Source organism: Hippocampus zosterae, chromosome 4 (genome assembly GCF_025434085.1).
Source record: "Hippocampus zosterae strain Florida chromosome 4, ASM2543408v3, whole genome shotgun sequence".
NCBI classification, from domain to species: Eukaryota; Metazoa; Chordata; class Actinopteri; order Syngnathiformes; family Syngnathidae; genus Hippocampus; species Hippocampus zosterae.
Window position 1 is genome coordinate 23,017,688 of NC_067454.1, and position 20,891 is coordinate 23,038,578.

The following is a 20,891-nucleotide window of genomic DNA, read 5'->3' on the forward strand; positions in this document are numbered from 1 at the left end:
AATGTCAATTTTTTTTAGACTGAAACCAGTACTCACCCTTACCAATTCCTGAAACCACGAGTACTTATGATACATACTATATTTAATTGAAACAAGGACGGATAATTCTGAACATAGAATTTTCTTTCTTTCTGACACACATGATGATTCACCGATGTGTAGCACCAACCACTGGTCAGGAAGACTTATTCCATGCCCATGATTTATTTTTATTTTTTGCCTTAAGTATCAGTGGATGGTATCGACAACTCTCACAATAACCCAATATCCGCCGAATACCGACACCTGGTATTGGTACTTGCCCATCCCTATTAAAAATAGTTGCAGAAAGTATTTACGGTCAAGTAGAATTGATGCAGCAATATTTATTGGAGCATGGTCATTTTCCTCAAAGTCCAGTGCCCATCCCTAACTGAAAATCTGAACAGCTTGCAAGCTCCATGGGTCCACTGCATTCCTAAAGTTAAGCTAAAATTCCAAATACCGGTATGTGTTTTTGTCCAACTCCTCCAAAATGCTTCAATTGAGAGACACTTGTTTTCAAAACCAGGAGACATAATAAGACATTGTTTTTCTGAATCAGGAGACACCTTCATCCCTAACATGCAGTGACATATTCGAGCAAACTAGCAGCAGCTGAAACTCAAGTCCGCCGTGGAACAACTGCTCAAGACAGGCTGCGGTTTGACTGCATTGTTCTTTTTTTTTGTCTGGATGGCGGGGCAAGAAAGTCTCAAAGAACGTGCTTTAAGTGTCCAAAGAAAGACACTAGACGACCTTTTAAGTGCTCGAACTGCACTCTAATCATTGTCCAGGCCCTTTGTTATTTTTGGCATTAGCAAAAAAAAAAGATTCCTTCCATCTCAAGATTTACATATATAAATAGTGTCTAACTTTAAAAACAGTCTAAATGCTGTGTTGTGATGAAGTCTTCACCAGGAGTGAAAATGATAATTCACATACGGCCGCACCGCCTGCACACTCCCTATCACACAAACAGGGTGACCTGAACATGTAAAGGAATGCATATTGCGTAAAAAGCAGTATGTATTTATAAGCTTCAGGGAGAACTGACTGTAGGAGATTTAAGGGGGATAGATGCAGTGAGGAGTTTTAAACCAGGATACACAAGGCAGGGGCCACCACACATGATGTATGGACTACAAACTATAACGTGGTCAAAAACAGCAGTTGAAGCAGCTCATTAGCTTGGATGTCCCCATTGACCATACAAAAGTAAAAGGAGAAAATAGATTTTGTTCTCTGTACACGGTGCCCCTACTTGTGGTCATATTTAGAAAAGAAAACTGTCCTCCTTTGTGTTTTTCGCTCTCTGTGTCAGGTTGGGAGCTGATAAAGTCCATGTGATCAGCTGACCTTCACGACTGGTTGAGCCAACATTGTCGTCAAGTCCTCCTGATGCTCCTCTTACACTCCGACTCCACCGATGAAGTCGATTGATTCTTGTCAAGTTTGTGAGTCACTTCTCTACCCTGCATTTCAGTTCAGCGGCCTGGCTTTTTGTGAGTCAGTCCAATGATATAACGTCAGGAATTCCGCCGTAAATAGCCGCCACCGCCGCTTCCGCGGCCTCCCGGCCGGCCAGCACCCCGCCATGAGAGTGTGAGGATAGGGAGTGAGCGTCCCGGAGGCTACCAGACGACACCAAGCTGCTACTGCTACTGCTGCTGCCGGAGCCGCCGGCCCCGTTGGTCGGCGGCGTCAATAAAGATGCAGAGGAGCCGGAGGAGCTGTATGGGAGGAAGCGGTTGAGCAGAAGCTCGTGGTCCTCTGAGGCGGAGGCGGCGGCGGCCGCCGCCATCACCATGTTGTAATGCTGACAGAGAAGATGTGATGCTCCGTCAGTTTGCACATTTACCACCACACAGTCAACAATACTTTGCTAACGGCGCATCTGGAAAACTTCAGTGATTGCAGTTTTTCAATTCAAAAAGAGAAGCATACAATTTACAGACTGATTCAGTGGTTCTTAACCTTTTTCGGGGTACCGAACCCAACCAGTTAATATGCACATTCACCAAACCCTTCAGGAGTGAAAAATAAATAAGATTAAGATAAGATAACCTTTATTTGTCTCACACTGGGGAAATTTACAGTCTACAGCAGCAAGATTGTGGGTAGAAAGAAGAAATAAGAAAAACAAAGTGTTTATATAAATTTGATTGAACCCAGGGTAAGTACCACTGGACTATTACACACAGTGCTAAAGGAGCCCTTTTTATCATGTATTACAGCTGTCAGCTAATGAAAGTTTTGCATCTCAAGAAATGTGAATCCTTCATGACAACGTGTTTTTTTTTTCTTTGACGTGAGCTCCCACTTGAGTAACCAACGCTGTACAGTGGCTTTAACCTCTTTAGTGCCACTCCCAATCGATGTTTAATATCAAAATAAACATCAAACAAAAAGAATTATATGTTGTTGAGGCTGGCTGATAATTATTGCCGATCGCGACATGATTATATCCGACACAAAATGTATTCAATAAATGCGTTTGATTAAAAAAAAAAAAAAAAAAAACAACCTCAGGAAGCAAACCCTGACCCCGGCACCGTGTTTGTTGAAGGCAGAGACTCTAATGTGGCGTTAAATTTGTGCCACCAATCATTCCAAAAAGCTTTAAGAAGATTTTGAGAACAAAAGCATGTTTTGATCTTGGCCGACACCGGACTCGAAGAAGAACCAGCTAAAACAACGAAAAAGATGTTCATGCAGGTGCGTGTAAGCATGTGGCTTAACTTGGTTCAAATAAGCAACTAATCGACTCAGTACAACTCTCGAAATAAGATAACATTGCGCTTCCTAAACGGATTAAACAGCTGCAGATGGAGACGGAGTGTAAAAGTAAAAGAGTTCCACGTCTTCGACACACTCTAGGGCCAGTGTTAGCCATGTCAGACCCTCGGCATCGCACTCACAATCAGGCAAGTTTAAAAATCAATGGACTATGGCAAGAATGAACCGGCTAAAAAGATAAAGTACCGGTAGTCCTACGACAGTTGGTCATCGGTAATGCTTCACTACACTGCCATTGTATGAACAATGAATAAAGTCTAATGTAATGATCAACGATACTGCTTTGGCGTAGCATCTTCCGCAAAAAAGCAATTACAGTGAGTGCCCTGCAGGAGGAGCAATACAAACAAATGCGACGGAACTGTCCGATCGTGTCGCGGAGTGTATGCGATTCTGTTGCCGACTGCCTGGGACTAGTTTGGCTGTGCTTCCAAATGTCAAAGGTTACAAGATAGCACATATTTTTAAAAAAAACTATATTTATAACCTCATACTGAATTCACGGTACCTGCGTGTAAAAAGCCAAGCGTTATGGAGAGTTTTCTACCGCTGAAATTCATGCAGCCTATGATTGTCGGTTGCCTATCAAAAATATTGCACACGTCCTGGTGAAATTGACAAAAAAAAATGCATAATCACCACTTAGAAAGCTGGCGGCAAGATAAAAATAGCCCTCTATCGTCATAACGGGGCTTTGTCCACAGCCTCTCTTTCCCTCGCTTTGCATTCTCTCTTTGCAATCGCGCCAGTTGCCAAGGCGATCTGTCAATCAAATTCAGTTTGTGGTTCAACATAATTCTAATTATATAGGTGGCGCTTCAAACCGTTGCTTTCTGAACCTCAGGGGTTGCATTTTTATGTTGCGGTGCGAACCGTATTGTCGCGATATTGTGCGAGGGTCAGTCGCAGACTGTAAATAGTTTGTTGAGCTCCAGCGCTCGGTGCGTGGTCGCCTAAAGAGTAAATCGAAGGAGTGAGTCTTCAAATTAGAACATTGGGTGGCGTTTCACGAACTGATTCATAAACAAAACCTCCAAAACTGCTGCCAGTGTGATTTACTGTGACACATACCTGATGATTGTCACCTTGCAGGAAAGAGAAGAAGTTCAAATCTGTCAAATGAGAGAGCTTGGTAAGGCAGGGGACACACCGACCAAATATTGATGTCCCTGATTGATTATCCTGTGATCTGAGGTGGGTTCAGTAAGAGTGTTTTCCCCCCCCCCCCCCATCAGAAAATGGTCAGGGGTGACATTTGTGAATACGTTCGAGCAGTTTGGCTGAGCCCCGTGTGCTCAGTCCACTCCAGTGAGAAATTGGTCGCGTTGAGTGTTTTCTATAAATTGTCTACGTTACAGAAATTGGTATGCCACTGTCATCTAGTTAGCAGACAAGCTATCAGTTAACATACTTTCTTCTTCTTTCCGGCAGTCCAAATGCCCCGCGGCAGGCTGCGTCTCACACGTTTGTGTTTCGTGTGTCGTGTTGGTCATCTTGCGGTACAAAAGCAGTAAGCAGAAACAGTGATTTGTTTCTTCGTTATGTCCGAGTTCCCAATTTCAAAAAGATGTTCAAAACCGTGATACATGTCGCCCAGTTTGCACAAACATTGGGAATGCAGGCGACTGGTCGTGAGAAAATAGTTATTTTTTTGGGGGGGCGGGGGGGGCTTACCGCTGCATTCAACACTTTGAACCGGACTTGCTCTTGTTGTCATTACCTGGAAGGTCGTTGGTGGTGTGGTAGTAGGGTCTATAGTCCTGGATCAGCGGCGGGACAGGAGGCATGTAGCTACTGTCCACAGCTGGCATGCTGGGAGTGCGACTCACCGGGGAAGCCTGGTGGTGCAGGTTCAACACCCTGAAGGCAGATGTGGGGACAAGTATGTAGTCGGACATACTTGATGTTTCATTGTCAGTGAAGTCAAAGTGTTCTTGTACTTTCACCAGTCAAAAACACCAACCGGTGAAAAATGGCATACTCTCATGGAGATGACCCCATTTTGGGATGCGATACCATTATTGATTAGCTTTGATGCCGTTCTATAGCGTACTTTAAATCATTACGAATATTTCGATTGCATTTTTGTGAGAATCCAGATGATGCGGTCAACATGAAGGAAAAAAAATCTCATTCCTACTACCAAAGCAAGTTAGTTTCATCCAAATGTCATTGTGACTGTGCAGTACAGTAAACAACAAACAACTAAATGAGTCTATTTCTTCAGGAAAAGTCTCTAGTCAGCATTCTACCTGTCACAAGGGATTTGAAGTACAAATGTTACACACTCAACCTTTTACGTGGCTGTTCAAGCAAAATGGTAAAAACCTATTCATGCATTCAAGTGAACACCTCATGAATCATCGACTATCGACATGCTTCATTTCCCATCTGAGCCTTTTCCCACATCGGATGCTTTCTGAGCTATGAGAGCAGATAAAATCTCAACCGCTGCTCCGCGTCTTACTGACCCTTTGTTGAGGACAGGCGGAGACGTCGGGGACATGGAGGGACAGGATCGTTTGGCGGGAGGAGGCAACGGAGGCAGTGGCGGCGGTGGCAGCGGCGGCGGAGTGTCCTGCTCTTCGTCCTCTGAGGAGCTGTCTAATGTCAAGTCGATCACCGCCATTTTATTGGTGTTGCCGCTGTTATTGTGATTGGCTGACAAGGGGCTCTGCTGATCTGAGCCTGCAGTCATCGCACAAAGACCTGGAGAGAGTTGAGGTGTCACAATGATTCAATTTATCGACAGTTAATCAATCATAAAATTAATCAACAACTCGTTTCACCATCACTTACTTGTTTACTACTCATTTGTTTATCTTTAAGATTGTCCAAATCCTCTAGCATGAGCCCCTCAAAAGTTAGCATTCTCAGATTTATGCAGTTCTTCATGAAAGCAGACCGATTATCTTTTGCATTTCATCCAAATAAAGACATTTGTAATCATCTCCTTTTACTTTGGAGAACATCCATCAATACTTTTCCCAATTTCTGACAAGTTACGGAGCAGTAACTGAGTCATAATTAGTTTATGGGAGGTAGGGGAGGGGGTTTTAATCGTACAAAAATCATTTTTTCAGGTAATAGTAGTAAAAACCTGGAAATGACATTTACCGATAGTCGAACCCGAAGCCCAGAAGCATAGGCCTTGGTATTAATCAGTACTGAAGAAGTAGCTCACCGTTTCAAAAAGTCGGGCCTCTCTTGTGATTATTGCTTGCTTAGCTCTTGTGTTTTTTTGAAGCATTCAACACTTACCAAACATGCAAAATAAGGTCTTTATCAGATTATTTGATGGAATCGACTAATCAATTCTAAAAATAGTCGATAGCAATCGGCCAAAGTGACAGAGTTGTGTTGCGGCTTGTCTTTGTTTGATCACTTGTAAAACTACGACACACAAACACAAAGGCACAACCGAAAACTCTGTCCTGTAGGGGCCAAACCTGGCCCTGAATAACAAAGTTACACAAATGACAGATGCCCCTAAAAGTGAATATAAATGTCAATATTAACGGTTTAAACCAACAATACGCCACAAACGAAGGTGCAATAACACTTCAGTTATTTCAAATGCATACAAACAGTTCTGTACCTTTACAAGGTGGTGTCGGTAGATAGGCTCGACGATGTACAGTCAGCTGCTGTAACACCGAGTTCATTGCGTTTGACGCTCTGTTAAGTCATAGTTTGATGCAACTTTCATGAGCCAAAGCAGCTGCCATCTTATCTCTCCGCTCCCAATGACAATTCTGCTTTTGGAATTGTGATTAGGTGAGCGTGGCGGGGCGCGTGAGTGGAGCGAGTGGACGTGCTTGTAGGCAGAACATCCGCCAACACACAAGTCTGGTTGAGCAAACAACTCGTTTGAAGTTCTGGCACGTTGATGGCTGACACTAACTGATCATCTCAATTAAAATTACACGCTCCAATACAATAAATGACACAGCAGACCGCATTTTGTCATCAAAAGAAAAACATAATAAAATAATTCAGACCTTTCTCCACCACATTACAGAGAATCCCAATTGCCTGTGAATACCAGAGGAACGCCCCCGCCCCCCCCCCCCAAAAAAATGAGAATTTGTGTATTTGTGAATGCTGTGCTGCAAATATGCGATGGTCCACTAAAAGCAAACATTTAATATGCTATCATATGTGCTTCCTTGGTTAGCTGGATCCTTCCTAATAATGACAGTGACATAAAGAGTGACTATTATGTTCTTCCTGTCACTTCCTGTAATTGATTACAGTACTTTATTACAGGCTCGTCTTACTGGCTGACTTACTCCCCACCACCACCAAACATTTCTTACCATTCAGGCTGCTATTTAAAGCAGCACAGGAGACTTCCTGCAACTCCTTTTTTGTCCTCATAGGGGCCCAGTTTCCATCTTCCTTGAATTGGATCTCATCACAATCCGTACAGCTGTTCAGGATCTCCACAAAAAGCCTGAGTGATTTAACAGTGAGAACCACATCAGGCAATGGAAAAATAGTAGATCCTGTAGTCAGAGTGAAGCGGTGCCACAGAGCGCCAAATTCTGAACATTACAGCTAAACTGTAGAACACGGCTGGATTGAAACGGAGACCAATAGATGGATTTCAGATGGACAAGACATCCACAAGTCGGTGCGAGTGTTCACTTTGCATGAAAAAGAAGGACAGAGCACTGCACAGGTGTTGATATTTATTAGCCATCTAACAAACAAACAAGACACGTCGGACAACCTCTGCTGAGATATAATACAGTCCATTTTTTTGAAAAATTAATAAAACGTGCTTGACATTAAGACTCACATCTGCAAACACGTATACAAATGAAATAGATCATCCCGTTTAAATACACTTTGCATTGCTCCTCTAACCGGGTGAGAAAAGCCAAGTGGGGTCATTTACCCGTCAATGATGAGGAGTTCATAAGGCGCCTTCTTGTCACAAACAGGACAAACCCAGGTGGGCTTCTTCTCGTTCATTTGAATATACAGTGTGGCGTCAAAGCACTGCAGGTGGGAGCATGTCAGCGCCCGGCATGGAATCATCAGCCGCATCTTCCCGAGCTGCAAGGGGTGCATGAATATGTCTTCAGGAAAAAAGAGGTCATTCACACAGCAGGGGCATGAGGTACTGTACAGTGTGTGTATGGGTGCCATAAATGTAAAAAAATAAATAAATAAAAATCACATCAAGCAGCCGGAAAAGGTGCACACTAGGGGGCGAAATGTAGAATAACGATGGAAGGTCATGCAATGAACGCATACGGCACTCTGGTTTTGGTATAATGCGTCTTAATGCTGTTAACTGCCTTTAAATGAAAGAAACTTGCTTACCGGGCAGAGCAAAGACACACGAAGGCTAGTTGTGGCTATTTCACTGTCTGGGTCTGCTGTTAGCTTCTCTTTGACTGGAGGCAAATGGGAAAAATGATTTAAAACAAGTCAATTCAATGCGTCAATGTAGGAAAGACTTTCTTCTTTCATGAATTTGGCAGACGGCTGTCCTCTTATCGTACCCTCTTCTTATCTTACCTGCCACATTGCCAAAATAAATACAAATACATATCCCGTCATAGAAAGAAGACCCCACAAGAAATTATTTGAACCTGACTCAGAAACAAGTACTATAACAATAAATGTAGCTTTTTCTTTGTGGGCCGCCAATATTACTTTGAAAAACAAACTAAAGAAGCTGACCTGGACGAGAAGGATAGAATGCATGAAATAATATTTTTTACACAACCCTTTGAGGAGGTCACAACAACCTCGATGAGACTTGTGCACCTGTCCACAGGTATTTTGGACTCCCCATGAGCAAACCGCTCCAGCTGTATCAGGTTCAGATGCTTTCGCAAATATTAAACAGGATTTTGAATAGCTCGATGTTTCGTTCTTACCCATTCTTGGGTATTTTTAGCCGTCTGTTTGGTGTCTTTAGCCTTTTGGGGGACCCGTGACCTCATAGAAATCAAGCTTCCTCACTCTGGGCAGCATACTTCTCTGCAGAATGCCAATTACATTGATTCAAGACACTTTGTGTTGGCTGAAGATAAGCATCCACTAAACGGAACCTCCTCCATGTTCCACAGTGGCTGAGGGATTTTTTTAAATTATTGTTGTTAATGTGTAAACTCAAGGTTCAAACTTTCTATCTCCAAATTGTTACAACATGAATGGCCCTGTGCATTCCTCAACAAAGAGGTTCGGAGGGTTCTTACTGAGTGCTCTGGAGTGGTCCGGATTCCTTATGCCTTTAGCCCGAAGCCTCTGTAAAAGCACTGTGGATGACTGCTGCTTCACTAAGTACACTGCCATAGAGTAATTCTGTGGAGGTGAAAAAACATGGTATGATGTTCAGTTTTTCTCTTCAATGGACCAAAAACTGGAAATATAAAGGACTATCACACAAACACCTGCTTGTCAAAGACACTTTGAGGCTTATGAGAGGCATGACAGTGCCATCTATTGTATTTCTGGGGAATAATAACCAACTCCGACCGTTGTGTATGAAGGCAGGTCCTTAGTTTGGGCCTAATTTAGGTTTGCGTGTGCAAAAACGGGCACAAACTTGATTGTGCGCGCCAACCTGTATCCACGGAGCACCCGAGATCGCATCTGCCTAACGTGCTAAATTGCTGCACTGGTAATTTGGGCCATTCTGAGTAGTACCAGTACATGCAACTACATGAATTTAGCACATTGATCAAACGGAAGAGGAATTCCAATGGTTGATTTTGCATCTTGAAAGAGCACATCTGAAAGGCAGCTGCAAAAAGGAACCTCTGTGTGGAGCCATGATGGGCAGGCAAAGGCAAACTGAGAGACGATGGGGAGGAAAGCTCTTTTCTGCTCGCGTTTACATTTGAAAATGCATCAACAAAAATTAAAATCGTCTCTTTGGGATTGCTCTTTTTGGAGCTTCTGAATGACGTAGGGCAACAGGTGTCAAACTCCAGGCCTAGGGGTCACATTTGACTCACTATATCATTTTATGTTGACCGCTGCAATTAATAATTTACGTAAAATTGCTTTCTTAAACCTCAACCAAAATTAACCACGTCTTTGGGTCACTTAAATACTACAAACCAATTCAATGTATTTATAAAGCACATTAAAAAAACAACAACAACAAAAACAACAGAGTTGACTTGAAGTGGGGCTTTGCAATAAAACCACAACAGCACATTTTTCATTTTGTTAAAACAGTCATCAAGACTTACTATAGTAAACACTGTATGATCTGTGAAAATCGGCCGTCTTGTGCCTCTAATTTGAGTTAAAAAAAAAAAAACTCTCCGGACCAAAAAAAAAAAACAGACAGACCTTACAAGGTGTCAATCTTTTTTTGCACAATCATCATGGGCACAGCCTCAAAGCCTTGCTCTGACCTCTTAACTTACTACATAAAAACACCTTATTCATAATGAAATGTTATTAAATGTTATTTATCCATTTGAAAGTGTTTTTTTTTTAAAATGGAGGGTGGCACTGTAAGGCTGGAGTGACACCTGGAACAAGGTGAAACAAACAATAGAAGACTAACGCAGTTGCTGCTCTCCCCTAAATGACTGGAGCAGTAAATATCTTTGATGTAATTCAGTCATATGTTGCTTTGTCTTCCACGATGGCCATTTTGTCATTTCAAGTTCAAATTAGATTTTGCCCTTTGTAGTGGCTCCCAAAATTTCTCAGGATGAAAATCATCAGAGCTACCTAAAGCTCAAACCCCTCTTTTTCAAAAGTTTCAGTCTCCAGCCCTCTTTTGAAAAGATCGCAATCTTGGCCCCCAACAGCGCAAACAAGTCTGTTCGAGGCAGCATGCATTTTCATGCCCCCTCTTTGGGATCTTAGTAAATCCGACCCTTTGCCTCTCACCCTCCCAATCTCAGCAGTCCAGGACACCACAATGGTATTGGGGACTGTCGTGGACAATCTGACCAACGAGGTAATATTGATGGGTCGGCTGGGCCGCTTCGGCTCGACACCATTTTTGGTTGGAGGAAGATAACCCTGTGAGATAGGATGGCAAAAAAATGGTGAGATTACAAGTACTGCTTTAAAATACAAAGAAAAACACAGGATTTGGCTACTGCATGCGTATGTCAGTGTTTCTCACCGGCAGGTTACATGGCTTGCCGTTGACTTTCACACACAAACTGGGTGGAAAATGATCTTCCTGAGGACAGCTTGTCTCTGACAGGCAAAACCGCAATTGGACTTGAACTGAGAAATCACATTTGGTCCCCGAGATGTCCCTTAAAGCACAAAAAAATTGTTTTCACCCGACAGATGTTGATGAATAATTCACTGTCTGGCCAGACAAAATTTTCATTCATCTTACATTGAACTGCTGATCTGCTGGACCTGCTGTGGCGTTAATGCAAAGGCAAAGCATGTCTCTTGGAATCTCTGGCTGTTGTCCGAAGCTGCAGAAAACAACATAACATGACAGGATTCACAACTCCCACCAACTGACACTACTAGCAGATTTTTTGTAAAACTAATAACGCTTCTCAAGAGCAAGATGGGCCTTTCAAATCAAGAATCACCGTGCAACTTACGCAGCAGATGGTCAGATTGCTCCCCTGTTGTGGCAACCGTGCCAACGTTTAAAACCGAAAACCGCCTAGCCAACTTCTTCACTAATGGTTTGATCACCTGGAGCTGCAGTATTTTGGATAACAGTTGGACACTTTTCAGATCATCTTCCATTAATCATGCTGTTGTTCAAAATCTCCTTCAGTACCATTTGCTCTGTTCGCCTAAAAATATATTCTATAGACTGTAATAAAAAAAAGCTAAACATCAGCTTTTGAAAAAATATTTTGTATGATGACTCTTCAAAATGAATGTGCAATGGTTTCCTAATCAACATTTCACCACACTGGTGGGACTGTGCTGGTTCACTTCCACTATACAGATAATCTGTCGGTAATTATAAAAGGAAAAAAAAGGTTTGATTTGCCAGTGAAACAATCCTACTGAAGAGAGATGTCGCAATTGTTCCATTTTAAATTGGCTATCCACTATCATCATAAGATTGAGTACCGGTAATTATTCCGACAGCGGTCTTTCATCCTGTGGGTTGTGAATGTGGCATGAAGGAAGAGGAATACAAGAAATGATTCAAAGGAACTTTGCTGTGTCTCAAAATAAAAGCAAAGACATTAAACTATGCACGTGACTCACCGTTGTATATCGACTCAAGATAATTACATGGCCATTAATATTCAGAATATTTCTTTTGCTTAGTAATTAACGGCCACACTATGGATTACCTCAATGACATTTAATAAATTCTATGGAACGTGTCTTTTCTTGATGCACTTTGGTGCCTGTCTGTGCCAAAGAACAAAATTACATGTGATGTGCTTTCAGACTTCTCTTCTTCGGGGCAACTGAAGCTAAAAATAGATCTCGATCACTCTCTCTCTCTCTCTCTCTCTCTCTCTCTCTCTCTCTCTCTCTCTCTCTCTCTCTCTGCCTCTCTTGCACGCGCTCTGTCTCTCTTGCAATCACTCTCTCTCTCTCACGCGCTCTGTCTCTCTTGCAATCTCTCTCGCTTTCTCTCTCTCTCTCTCTCTGTCCTTGCTTGCTTTTTCTCACTCTCGCCCCCACCCCACTCTTCCATTGCACTCGAAGTCACTCTCACCACAAAACTGGATTTGTTCTCATGTTGCAGAGTGGTGGCTAAAAGAGACATGAAAAAGGTGACAACCGCGTTCACTTTCAATTTCCAGCCATGCAATTGCCTCTTTTTTAAAGGTGCATGTTCACTCCATAAGTGGGACGAAAAATAACAAAAACAGACAGAACACTGATCAAAGTCGGAATCCTCCCATATGCTTCAACAGTATTTTTTGGGACGCTCGTACTTATCTTCGCCCATCCATCTATCCATCCATCTTCTACCGCTTATCCGGGGTCAAGCCACGGGGGCAACAGCTTTAGAAAGGAAGCTCAGACCTCCCTCTCCCCAGCCACTTCTCCCAGCTCGTCTCGGGGGATCCTAAGGTATTGCCAGGCCAACCAGAGACAGTGTGTCCTGGGTCGTCCCCGGGGCCTCATGCCGGTGTGACATGCCCTGAACATCTCACCAGGGAAGTGTCAGGGAGGCATCCTAATCAGATGCCCAAGCTACCTCATCTGGCTCCCCTCGACATGGAGAAGGAGGAGCTCAATTCAAAGTCAGCTTCTATGGCCTCACTCTTTCCATTTTTGCCTTTGCGACCACTGAAGCTGCGTTCCACTTTGCCCTCTTGTATCCATCAGCTGCCTCAAGAATCGCACGAGCCATAAAGGCCTTATAGGACTCCTTCAGCTCGATGGCATCCCTTACTGCTGGTGTCCACCAGCAGGTTCTGGAGTTGCCGCCATAACAGGCACCAACCGATACCGATACCGCCTCAACAATTAATTTTTTAAATCAGAGTTGTTTTATTAAAGCCTAAACCCTTATGTGATACATTCCAAAAGCATCCAATACAGGCGGTTCACATGATTGTATTTTGATGAGACAATCGAAAGAAAAGGCTTGTGACGTACATCGGAATTCTTGTGGTAATATCAGATTAGGCTTTGTTTATTGATCAAATGCTCAGATTATCTTTGGGCAAATGTTTCATCTGCAAATATGTCATTGACAAAGATAAACCAACACGCATGAATGCAGTGAGACTAGAACACCAAGTTATTCTGCATCACACATCGTATTCTATTGACGTACAAGAGGTGTACTGTATGAATTTCCTGGAAGAAACAAGACTAAAGCTCATGAAGAAACAACGTTCCAGTTACTCACTTTGATCAGATTCTTGCGTATTGGTGGTTATGATACCATGGAACTGAAAGAAAAACTGTGCGTGAATAAAATTGACAAACTAAGACAGAAATTATGGCAATCATCCAATCACCCATCAGGTCAAAGTCGACCATCAATGACGTTTGAGTGAATGACTTTCATTGAAACCGACTTCAAATTTGATGGTTAAAAAGAGACCGCGCACGAGCTAATAAGTCCATTAACCATAGACCTCAACTTAAAAAGTTTTATCATTCAATGTATTTTTTTTTCATGTTACTGTCATCTGTTTGTCTGCATGCCAGGCATACTCCTGCTTTGCGAACGGACTCGGTTGCTACCTCCAATCAGTGGTGGAGATAAATGGCTTATTACGATTATAATTATTATTATTGTGGTTCAGCTGTTCAAACCAAGTTATAGTTTCATTTTCAGCGCCCCAAAAAGCTGACACGTTTTAGAGAATCTCACAATATATTCACTGAATCTGAAAGCAAACGAAACCAGAACACATTATTCTTCTTTAGCCCACAAATGGATTGTCAAATTATTTTTGCTATTTTGAGTAAAGTATTCAGTAGTTTTGGATTATGAAACTGATAACATCTAATAACATCATCTCTGCCTATGGCTGGATTCATTACTCCATTGTCTACAATCGTTTTTATCCAACTGTCTGCGCACTTTGAATGTATCATACTTGAATGTATCATATTGAGACACTTAATGGTGAGTCTACGCTAGGACCTCAATAGGTGCCTAGAGGTTGTACAGTATTTGCAAACCGTCAGTTTCTTGAAAGTGTTTTGGCTGGCTTAGCATGTGTCCCCATGTATTCGATTCACAGACAGCATGCAGTAAAGGTAAAGTGAAAACCGTTCATTGTGAGGGGAAAATCTGTTCTGGTCTATAACTTGGGCAATGCATAACTGACTTTTCGACTTGCGAGTAAAAAGCTTCTGCATTGTGTCATTAAAACCAGCCTGTATCGATCCACATGCCATACGATATATAGTCCAACTGTTCAAGTCAAGTCAACTTTATTGTCAAATATGCTTAATATGCAACATACAGTACAGATGACATTTTCCCGTCACCTACCATAAACCGTGGGTGTCCCCCAAAAATAAATGATACATTTTTTTTAAAATAAAAAAATGTAACGATTGGGGGAGCAGATTGAAGGACAAAGGTAGGTAGACCAATTGTGTTGACGTGTCTATTTATAATCACCTAAAGTGAATACCAAATACACCTGTATGGTTATTCAGATGGTGGAGAGCTATTCACCACAATTTAAGGTAATATATTTCAATGTTATCCCAATCGTTGGATTGTTTTTAAAGATAACATGAGGTATTGCTTTCTTTTGAAATAACCTGGCAGATCGTGCATAAAATACGGGGATGATTCTAAAAAGGTGAAATACGCTAATAGAGCTGATTTTGGCAAAAAAAGAAAAAAGAAAAGAAAAAAACCCTAACCCCCAAAAACATTTTGCTTCAGGTCTGGTCTGAGGTATGAGCTAAGCTCAAGAGAATTTACTTTCCTCAATCTGCTTAATAAGCACAACAAAGCCCAGCTGGAGTTCGTTAGCTCGGTCAGGCCTTTGCTACTTTTTCATTTATTTAGTGCGCCACATGCAAGCAGACCCATATGCACACAAACACAAAAGACAGCTCCATTCTCAGAAAAACAAATGAAAAAAGACAAAATGGTTCGAACAGTGTGTGATAAAAAGTGAGATCTAGAATTTAAATGGCAAACCTGTGTAACTTCCTCCTGACTGAGAACAGGGATTGTTTGAGCGCTGAATGGGGTTGCACTGCAGCTATATGGTCCTCGAGCTCATTAAGGCATTCCAGTGTGCACATACAGAAATGCTTAGATGGCTGTGTTCGCAGTCTGGCAGCTGGCCCCACTATTCTCTTCAATACAAATAGTACACATTTTCCAGGCTGAGTCTGTGCTAGGCGGGCCAGGCCCGAGACAACGCAGCTGCAAACAAAATGCATAGGAACACTGAACATTATAATAAGAATAAGAATAAGAATAAGAAAACCTTTAATCGTCTCACAATGGAAACATTCCCAATTTACAGCAGTAAAGTTATGAAAGGAAGAAAGTAGAAGAACAAAAACTATAGGAGCTGCTGTAAAGGCAGCCGCTCTCGCATTGAAGGAGATTTTTAGTGGTCAGGAGGCACTCTGTTTTGGTCAGCACAGCTTGGAGTTCTGGTCATTTGTTTTATCAAGGCTGGGTCGTTTTTACTTTGCTTTATTAGTTTAGCAGAAAGAAAACAAATGGATAAATGCATTTAAAAAATTGAAGTCTCTATCACTTGGTAATAGGGCTGGGTTTGAAAATTGATTTTAGATTCATCGAAGCAAGTAGATTTTCCTTTTCATAGCCCGATGTTGATTCATAAAACTATCAATCCATCTTTTTAATATCCTTTTCCCATAAATTCACATGGCTTCATGCATCACGTGAAATCTTGTCACTGCACGAGAATAGCCTATCAGAACAATGTGTTTAATTAAAACAAAGACATTACTGTGCTGACACTTTGTGAGACAAACACAGGAATGTGAATGTCATGAGTTTGTAGTGTCTTTTGCCACTCTATTTACACAGCCTGCACTGTGGTTAGAATAGCTTTAAATAATTATTCTCTTTTTTTATTTTGATCAGGTCGCCCAAACATACATGATTCATGTAACTCTTTTAAGTCAATATTCATATATTTACGAATGCACCAAATTAAAACAAGAACTTTGTACTATTTGCTGTATTGCGTCTTCGGAGAATGTCTTCCACATTAAAGTAAAATTGGCACTGCCTGAAATCCTTCGCTAACCGAATCGAAACCAATCAAAGGGAATCGAATTGGACCCATGTGAATCGAATCAAATTGATTTTGTAAATCAGAATCGATACCCAGCCCTACTTGGAAATACAGTATGCCATTTTAATTTTTTTTCTTTCAATATGGAAGGTTAATTCAATTTTAAATTTAAGAGTTAATTCAAATTTAAATTAACTCTTAAATTATTTCAAGTTTTTATGCACTCTATATGTGCCCTGTGACTAGAGGGCGACCAGTTCAGGGTATAGTCTGTCTCCTGCCCCAAGTCAACAGGTATAATTGCCCACAACTCCCCGCAACCCTCTTCAGGCGCACCCCTGTTGAAGATGAATGGATGGACGGTGACTGTTCAACAGCTGAGGCTGACCATCAAGCAAGAATGAGAAAGAATTCCACCATCAAAGCTTCTACAAATATTGTCCTTTGTTCCCAAACGTTGATTGGGTATTGGTATATCATTTTGATCACTGAACATCTTGCCTTTTAAGTGTACACGATTGAATAAAGGTTGAACGGAATTTGCAAATCTGTTTTTATTTTTGTCGTACACGTTTCAATTTCATTGGAGTTGGAAATGAATCAGACTCACTGTCGTAATACTTCTTGAGGTGAGGTGAGTGCTCCTGGAACCTAATGTATTTGCCATATAATCCAAGACTGTTAACATTAATGCACTGTTGTCATAATTTCAACCTTTTCAGCTATTATAAATTGGAATTCAGAAAAGTATCATTTTAGCATTTTCTGACATACATGGCAATAGGCTGTCAGGGCATGAATAAATGCAGCAGAAGGAGTGCGGGGGCATGGGGGAGATTGTTGTAAATGATACTGTGGATGAGGCAAAAGGGGATGCAGACACAATTGTGGGAGTACTATGAATACCAATCAGTGGATCTGAGGGAGGCATATGTGCATGATTACAAGGTAACAGAGCTCTCTTCCTCATAATTAGGTTAAATATGGTGATCACACGAGCCTGAGCAGTCTCAAATATTCAAGCTTGGTGAAATTATTTGCACCATATTCCTCGTTTTTTTTTTTTTCTTATTCGCCCTTTGTCTCACTAATGAGAGAACACGTATACCGTACATTCTTAACTTGGAAGTATGTCTGTTTGGAAGGAACCATATGTGCAGTCCTGTATCAGGGTGTAAGTGACTACAACGTCTATATGAATCTTAATCAGCACAACATACTCTATTGGAGTGAGGAGAAAATATTTTTTCACTGATCAAGACAGAAATGTACATTTATAACTATCAAGATTTAATGAACACAAAAATAACATAAATCTCTGAAAATACATGCATGAATATATTTTGAAGGATGCATGTTTTTTAAAATTTACATTTGCATGAATGTTTACAGCAGCTAATGTGCCTAAAACAGCTGATGCAATGATAAAAGTGGACAAGTTATACAGTATAATCATTACTCCCCTCAATAAAAGTCAAATTCGACTTTTATGATGCACCCTGATATTTTTGTATTACCATAGCGATTTCCAACCAATTTGTAAGCTCTCCAATGCAAGATTTCTGATGCATAAAACGGATGAATAGGTGGTGTGTTTTATGCATATGCCGGTGTCGCTGTTTTCTGGTGTGTTAGGTGTAAAATGAAAGGCACTTAAAACAGGTATCTGGTGCTGTTCGCCAGCCTCTTTGAGGTTCAGGCGGGCATAATAAATGTTTGCAAGAGTGACTGAAGGATGAACTGAAAATCTCGAGCTAATTTTTTGGTTACATGATGTTTGGTCACCTCAATCACTGCCCAAAAACCACATATATAACAAACAGAACTCAGATGAAAGTGGACTTTTCTGAAAATCCCGGGAAAATAGATAAATAAATAAACACACACACACACACACACACACGCGCGTGCATACCTGGCCGATCACGCATGAATCAGTTTACACAAAACGCTATTCAAATACTCGACATTCAATGACTAATCTTCCTTTTGTGTGCACACGTACACCCTTTGTGGCTTCTGTTCTCGACGAAATTTCGAAATCTCCGAAAAATGGCGAGGCCATGAGAATGCGAGGCGAGGGTATTTCTTTTGTGGCGACGCCACTTAAGCTCGGCGAGCCTCGGCAGTAGATAGTCCGCTGCTCCCTGTTGTGCGTGCTTTAGCGCGAACATGTACGCAAGCGCGTCTTTTGACACACACCCGACCTCACACACGACAACAGCTAAGCTAATCTAGCCGAGACGACACTCGAAGTAGGACGGACACGTTTTTCTGCCAATCTGTGTGTTTCCCTTTTTGTCCAAATATTTTTTTTTCGACAACTATCTTGTTCACGTTGTCTTTTATTCGTTCCACTGGGGTTTAGCAAGTGTGTTTATAAAGAGTCGAAAATGTCTTTATTGTTACTAGTATTAGTGTCTCAACATGGCTACGCTCGTCAAAGCAAAACAACGTACTCCAACGCGTCTTCGTTCAATGTTGTCAACTCATATCCGAATTAATTTTAGGCACATTTTCCTCAATTCTCTGGAGAGATTTTCATAAACATTTGAAAAACCCGGAATTCCGGGAAAATCCGGAGGACTTTCATCTCTCAGAACTAAACCATTTCACAAAGGAAAAACGATGAAATGCTGCTCTCACCTAGACTGGTTGGCTTGATGAGCTCATCAAGCATGTCATAAAATGGCAACCTCTGAAGCGTCACATCTGGGTGGACGGGGTGTAGTGGGACCGCAGCGGTCAGGTGGTGCGTCAACCCGGTGAACTCATGCTTCCCAGGGCCGAGTAGCGAAAGGGGTAGTAAGGCAGCGGGTGACGGGGTTCCACTGTGACCCGCGTGGCCCTCGTATGCCAGCGGTGTCAGCCCAGCAGGCAAAGCAGCTCCACCTCCTCCGACCAGCCCTGCTGTGGCTGGGTGATGTGGTCCGGGCAAGGAGAGCTCGGAGTGAGACACCATTTTTGCAGGGAAGCGTCGGCGGTACAGCTCTTTGATCTTCATATGCACGGCAGGGCTCGAGCCTGCCTTTACCAGATGCAATGCTTTTGTTACAAGCTCGTGCTTACGTCCGTGTTTGTTACGCCCAGCGTAGCCCAGCAGCACTTGAAGCTCCGAAACCCGCAGGCTCATCACCATTTGCTGCAGCAGACACAAATAGATAGAAGGGGAAGAATGAAAATTGTGCAAACATATATAACTTGCATTCCCACTCATATCAGAGTAAATGGCTATGATCTAAGAGGGAAATTTCACTCCACAGACAAAAAAAAAACAAGTAAACATCAAATTGATTTGAATTTTTTTCAGATACTTCATAGACTCGGACCACTTTTTGATGTTGAATGTTAATCACTGTTTTTGTTGACATCAATGTGTGCATTATTTCTTTTGTGATCCGTTTGTGTATTTGCAGGTGTGTTTGTGCATGACTCTGTCAAAAGGGAAAAAATATGGTACATTACAGATAGCTCGATAGACAGATCGAAAATATAATCTATAAGCAGGTGACATAAACAAAACCGTTTGTTCTGCCATTTAATGCTGTTCCAGACAAACAACTGAAAAGTGTACTGTACACCAAAGCACTTCTTTGGGTGTTTTCGCCAATTTATCATGCGATTAGCATTATCCATGCTTAATCTACTCCTAGTCTGCCTTTAATGAGAACGTTGCTTATTGGTAGCTCGTTTGCTGACACTAAGGCGTGGAATAGTCACTTAGAGAAGAAAAAGAAATAAAAAAGAAAAATTGTTCAACCCTAATTTACATGCTCCAAAGCCTCCTGGAGCACAAACAGACTCTCAGCTTCTATGCAGCTGACCACAACCTTCCAGCCACAATGACACTAAATAACTGGACCCTGATGGAAAAAGCAGCTGAGGTGCTGCTACTCCGCTACTTTGAAGAGGTGACATGGGATCAGAACAAGGAGATATTTTTAGATAGACAGATCGATAGATAATCCCTCCATAATCTGTAAACGCATCATAATTAAATTTAATAGTGAGGTGCCAAGAGTGTGAATGCTTTTCATGCACACAAAGGCAGAGGCAAGAGAACAGGTAGAGATTAACCTAGCCACAGGCTCTACAAATAGACTGTCTCCTCCTATAAACTGCCAAAGCACAGATGCTTATTTGTATTGCCATGTTGCTGCTGCAGAGAAGAGAGAAGACAGTTCAAAGGAAGCTGTGGCAGGCCGGGACTTTGTTTTGTTTTGTTTGTTTTAATGAATGACCACACCACAGTTCTGAGAATGCACTTATCAAAGTCTTAAATTATACACACCTGAATAATGATGCCTTCAAATCTACCATTTTGGTACTGCTCAAACTCAATACTACATTTGACTAAAACAGTGGGTGGGACTTGCTGGCACTGAGTTGACTTGATTCAAATCTTACTTGCAAGTTTGGGACTAC

At 41.8% G+C, this 20,891-nt stretch overlaps 1 protein-coding gene across 2 annotated transcripts in view; it reads right to left on the minus strand.

Annotated features, from left to right (window-relative positions):
- Positions 1–202: 202 nt before the first annotated feature.
- LOC127599278 (E3 SUMO-protein ligase PIAS1-like) overlaps positions 203–20,891 on the minus strand; it is a 63,310-nt gene continuing 42,621 nt past the window's right edge. For both annotated transcript variants that reach the window (XM_052063123.1, XM_052063125.1), the window contains exons 2-13: positions 19,113–19,608; positions 11,159–11,243; positions 10,934–11,072; positions 10,693–10,827; positions 9,036–9,141; positions 8,152–8,225; positions 7,721–7,881; positions 7,137–7,273; positions 5,289–5,526; positions 4,538–4,677; positions 3,889–3,929; positions 203–1,837 (exon numbers count right to left, since the gene is read on the minus strand). In XM_052063123.1, coding sequence (XP_051919083.1) covers positions 1,529–1,837; positions 3,889–3,929; positions 4,538–4,677; positions 5,289–5,526; positions 7,137–7,273; positions 7,721–7,881; positions 8,152–8,225; positions 9,036–9,141; positions 10,693–10,827; positions 10,934–11,072; positions 11,159–11,243; positions 19,113–19,608 — 2,061 coding nt within the window. In that variant the 3' untranslated portion in view covers positions 203–1,528. The remainder of the gene's footprint in view (positions 1,838–3,888; positions 3,930–4,537; positions 4,678–5,288; positions 5,527–7,136; positions 7,274–7,720; positions 7,882–8,151; positions 8,226–9,035; positions 9,142–10,692; positions 10,828–10,933; positions 11,073–11,158; positions 11,244–19,112; positions 19,609–20,891) is intronic.